The sequence below is a fragment of the Panicum virgatum genome, chromosome 2K, assembly GCF_016808335.1.
Source record: "Panicum virgatum strain AP13 chromosome 2K, P.virgatum_v5, whole genome shotgun sequence".
NCBI lineage: Eukaryota > Viridiplantae > Streptophyta > Magnoliopsida > Poales > Poaceae > Panicum > Panicum virgatum.
The window spans coordinates 57,458,121-57,463,674 of NC_053137.1; the positions used below are offsets into that span (position 1 = coordinate 57,458,121).

Here is a 5,554-nt window from a genome sequence, read left to right on the forward strand (position 1 = left end):
TGTTTGGATTGTTGACATGTTACAGTATATTTAACAAAGCTAGTCACGAGAAGCCAGGGCACAGGCCCCACCGCCCCAGGGAGGCCGTCTGGCGTGGTGGTGGCGCCGTACCAGGAATCTACAGGAGTTGCGCCATGGCCCTACACACGCGCCATCACCGGTCACCGGCCAGTGCTGTTCGGTGCGTGCCCACCCCGGCGTCACTGTGCGCGGTCCAGCCTCCACGGCCTCCTCTCTTTTTTTTTTCTTTTTCTCTCCTTCCTTCAGGGACTGTACCGCGCCCTGCCGCCATGGCTACGCGCTGGGTGGTGGTAGTGGGCAGGCGGCAAGGACGCTGGGCCAGGGCTATACCCCATAGCCTGCCATGCTTTTGCGTCGCTGACACGACGGGGGCGAATCGCGGCCAATCGCCGTCGCCAGTCGCAGCAGAGCCAGCAAGGGCCTGAGATGAGGCTGTGAATGATGACGAGGCTGCCACAATTCCACGGAGAACGGAAAACCACCCGCTGTGAGTTCAGTTTAGTGCCGCCTCTGTAGAATGGGACTGTAGCTTCCTTGATGAAGGATTCCCTGGAGAGCTGAGCGTACGAGATGTGCAGTCCTTGCTACGTGACCTTGGCGTTAAGAGAGACAAAACCAGCAAAATTATTCAGTTCAAGCATAGTGCAATTTTGCAGCACGGTCCTGCGTTCATGTCTGTGCCCGATCCTCTTAGCTTTCTTTTTTTTTTCGGGTAGATCCTCTTGGCTTTCAATACCTACGAAATAGTAGTATTCTGCTAGTCGACGACTGGAAATTTTGGAAATTTGCCATCATCTCGACGAAGCTAGTTTCATTTCACTGTCATCATGTATTTAGGTTTCGCTAAATTACCATTACAAAATGGTGGCTTCATGCAACAATGCCATTTCGAGAATCTCTAATTCTATCCCGAACCGAATGGGTCCTCTCGCCTTCTCTTATCCCGCGTCATGCCACATGGTGTCGTTCTGCCGAGACTGAGTGCCAGTACGGCGCTACTGGCCACCCCAAACCAGAGCTACTTTGCCGTATGGATTGAATACATAGATAAATACACACCAAAATGCCGTGAAGTAGATGATTTACCATGATGTATATTGTTCCCTCGCCAATGTTTGTTGGAACCAGCAGGTGCCGGACTGGGAAACCCCATTTCAGATTCTTCAGTCTTTCTAGCAACAGCTCCAAGGGCTCTTCTTCAGGAAACAATTATCTTAATGCCCTGGAGGATCAGAACAACGAGGAATCGCTACATCTCCAACAATGACTCGTCCACTTTAGAAGGTGCCAAATTAAGATTTGTGAGCGAATTTAATTTGACTTTACATTGTGCAAAGCAGAGCCACTTCCCTCGGTTAGTAACTGGCTAATTAGTGTTGCTTTAGTAGGCACCTGGTGCCTTTCTGTACTTGACTACTTGTAAAACTTTTGTTTTTTTTTAATATAGAACCAGTAGGGCCATACATAAGTACGTGCCCCTCCTGCGCGTGCGCGCTCTCTCTCTCTCTGGAAATCTCGACAGAAATTAAACAGTTTACTAGGTAAACCTCGAGTGTTGTTTGGTACCCTCCAGCTGTTTGATATCTTCGAAAAAACATGCAAAAAGGTCTGAGGCCCAGCCAATGTACCACTTCAATAAACAGCAATTGCTACCACAGTTACCAGAGGGCACAACATCACATACACAGCCTGCACAGATTACTAGTACTGTTTGGCACAGGCGAACGAATTACACAACAGAATAATCCATCCTTAATACTCGCAGAAACAGTTACGTACCCGTTAATTAGCAGGGTACCTGCTTAATCACCTGCTGGTTAGGTTACAATCAGCATAATCAACTGGATTATTTTGTGGTGTATATATATCGGTAGAATGCTAGCTGCGTGACAGAAGAGAGAGAGCATGCTTTAGATAGGTTTATCTGATCTGGAAGTGGTTCCGTGACGGGTTCCCTGGGTGGCTCCGGCCGTCCTGGTCGCCGCCGCTGCCGCCGTGCCTATCCGCCGAGCTCCTCCGGCGCCGTGCGTTGTGCCCCTCCAGGCGCCGGCGGCAGCTGCGCTTGTCGCCGTCGAACTCCAACAGCTCATGGAACCTTACAAAAACGGAGACCAAGAGAAGGACGGAACACATGCATCAGACAAAATTCATCTGGAGCAGTACAGTTTTTACCAGATAGTACCTTGAAATTTCTAAGTTTTAACTGTAAACTGTTTTAGCATTCAGCATATCAATTTGGATAAGAGCACCATAAGAAGATCAGAACGACGAGTGTTGTGGCTTATCTGTTCTTTCAGTTATCGATTGTCATTGCAACAGTTTTTTTTTTTGCTCGATGATATACATGGGAATGCCACCTAAACATGTAACTTGCGATATCTGCATGCCTTTTATCAGAGCCTCAACAGTCAATAGCACTATGACAGAATGAACAGTACTACAAGGGACCAGCAAGAACCATTCACCAGGCACATTAACATCAGGCTACAAATTAAAGGCTACCAAGCTTCCTGCTCGATCATGTGATGCACATGCAGACTTGGAAAGTCTCAATATGCTGAAAGCCACAAGAATAAATAGTAGAACGATATCAATAACTTTTTTTTTTGAAACAAAGAATGAGATCGATAGAGTATGTAGATAAGCAGGACAGAGACCAGAAGTATTATGTGTCCACAACTTGACTCATCAAAGACAACATGTGTACATTAGCACACATGCCAATGATCAGCAAAGCTCACACATTTGGCAAAGATGTGCAGGCTTTCGCAGCTCAATTAGGAAGGCCGAATCTGCCTGGGAGAGCCAGATCCGGCCGGCCGTTGTTGTTCTAGCAAGAGGCCGGCTTTTTGGCCGGCCCGGCCACTCCTCGGCTGGTCAAGCTCAGCTCTTTCCATCGGCTACCGCCATGCTCATCAGTCATCATCCCACCGACAAAAAGCAAGAAGGGGAAAGGACAATAATGTCCAGTTGGCCACCATGCTCACTCTCATGTGAACGTACGAAACACGAAGGGAATAATTTGGCGCACCATCAAAAGCGAAAATAATTAATCCGCTGAAGTGAAAGCAGGAAAACTAGTCTCCCCTTCTCTCTCTCTCTCTCTCTCTCTCTCTCTCTCTCTGTACTACACAGCTGTGCTGTACACAAAGGTTAGTTTCTACATGTACAGCGTCCTAGAACGGTAACTTCCACTGATGATCCATTTTTTCAGTGTGTCAGGGTATCAGTTAGGCTCAAAACCCGTGGCTGCTGCAGTCACCAAAAGAGGAACTGTGATACCCAAATTAATCCAGATGTTATGTGACGCTTGAATTTGTAAGGGGCTTTGGGGCTATTATGCACTTTAACTAGTTAGAGCCAAAAACCATACAGAGCATGGTCGACCAAGAGCTAGCATGACTGCATGAGAGAGACGGCAAGATCGATATCTTGACCTGAAAGTCTGAAACAGGACGAGAATCTAACAGCTAGCTTTTCTTGGATCATGCAATCCATTATACTATTATCCAAGAAAAGCTATAAGCTTTTGAAGATCCACATCTGAAGCGCTAGTTTTGTTTTCTAAAAAACACGAATTAAGCTATTTTTTTAATAGTACGAACTGAAAGTGGACGGTGCTTTTGAGCTCTTCGTCTTGCAAATTTTCACCCATGTGCTGCGAGCAATATCGATTGGGAGGTTGCGGCTTACCGGCTGCATTGCTGGCAGAAGCGCTGGCGGAGGCCGGCGACGAGCACGGCGAGCTCCTTGGAGTGCGGCTCGCACACCTTGTGCCTCCGGTAGTACCGCCTCGCATCGTGTAGGTCGGCGGCGCACCGCTCCACCTGGCAGCTCGGGCCGCCGCCCGCCGCTCCCCTCCTCGCGGTCACCGGGTCCGAGGAGCCGGAGGCGCCGCCACCGCTCACGGCGGCTGCCGTAGCAGGGTTCTTGTCCTCCTCCGCATGCGGCGACGACAGCGCCCCGTTGGCCTGGCCGGAGGTCGGCTGGCCCTGGCCGGCCGCGGCGGCGGCGGCGAGCGCGGCCATGGACGCCGCCGCCGAGCTCGAGGTGCCCTTGCGGTCCATGGCGGCGCCGTCGGGGGACGAGCCGATCGAGGAGAGCCGGCGAGGTGGAGGTGCAGTTCGGGAGCCGCGCTTGCTAGCTTGCTTAGCTCTCATGAGCGGAGGACGATGACACGAAGCAAGGGGGATGCCGGGGGGAGGTTGAGAGGGATATAAAGGCGGGTGCCGTGTGTGTGGCGGCAGGGCGCCCATGTGGGCCCCGCACCATAGCGGGGGTTCGTGTACCTGCACGTATATATGCATACACGTGTGCATGTACATGCCTTAGCAGAGGGCGGACACGTCTCTGTATATACGGACGACCATTATATTCCTACTAGTGTTTTTGTCAAAGTTCTAGCAAAGATCAGGTGGACCTGGCATAATGAGGGATGTAGAGATTTAGGGAGACATAATATCGAGCCATGTCGTAGACAACTAGAAGCCTCAGATGAAAGTTCTCGAATGAAAATCTATCCAAAGCTGCAAGGTCAGTTTCAATGGTAGTTTCACTGAGAGTTTTATGACATTAAATTCTACATAGCAAGGAGAAAATAAAAGAGTTTCATGAAGTGTGAGAGGAGTTTCATCACCATAAAACTTATCTGACTCAGTTATTTAGTTTTCAACCTTAGTAGCTGCGCCATGAAACTGTGCACCGAGACTGGCCTAGCGTTGATTGAAGCTAGCGGTACAAGCAAAGCGTGCAGTAGATTGCTTTTCTTGTTTGTGGGGTCTTCCAGCTGTTTGAAATGAAAGTTGCAACTTGCAAGCACAACCTTTAGGCTCTTATTGGTTTTATGTCATCGAAGCACCAACTAATAAAACAGCATACCAGAAAGGTAGCAGCTAGGACTGAGGACTGTGCACCACTAATCGTCCTCGCGTGGAGCGGGGATGAGACGAGACGACCCCCAATCCTCCGAGGGAACGCGAAGACCGGCGTCCCGTGCGAGACCAGCCGGGACTCGGAGCACTCAGCGCCAGCGGTCAGCACCGCGCGCACGACACGGCACGGGCGAGCGATCGCGAGGGGGTCGGGCCGGGGCCGATGGCCGCAGATCGGGGCGTTCATGCGTGCGTGGCTGGTGGTGGGGCTGCATCGCTGACCCCCTACGGCCGGGAACGCCGCGCCGCACGCCGGTGACTGCCTCGGTGGTGCTGCTCCATCGCCGTACCGCGTGAGGGCGCCACCGATCGGTGTAGTGGATCGTGTAGCGCCGCAGCGGGGAGGCGACGACGAGGGGCACGGGGATGGAGAGGGACCCGGGCGGGCCTCGTCTCCCGCGAGCCGTGTGTGCGCGCCGGGTGCCCTCCGCTGGCAAATAATTAACCGTGGTAAATTTCTAGTGAAACTAACAGCGGCGCAGCGACTGAAGACGACTACTACCGGCGGCGGATGGCTTGGCGCTTACTCACTCTGTACTCGAAAAGAATATCGTTTTGAATAGCAACACGATCTCTAAAATTTAATTTTGAGTTCTTATTTT

The 5,554-nt window shown here is 51.1% G+C and overlaps 1 protein-coding gene across 1 annotated transcript; it reads right to left on the minus strand.

The window, feature by feature from the left end:
• Positions 1-1,618: 1,618 nt before the first annotated feature.
• Positions 1,619-4,236, minus strand: LOC120688900 (squamosa promoter-binding-like protein 13). Its single transcript, XM_039971254.1, has 2 exons — positions 3,715-4,236; positions 1,619-2,116 (listed from the first exon to the last, which is right to left on the minus strand). The coding sequence occupies exons 1-2, from the start codon at positions 4,179-4,181 to the stop codon at positions 1,942-1,944; spliced, it is 642 nt and encodes a 213-aa protein (XP_039827188.1). The 5' UTR covers positions 4,182-4,236; the 3' UTR covers positions 1,619-1,941.
• Positions 4,237-5,554: the final 1,318 nt, after the last annotated feature.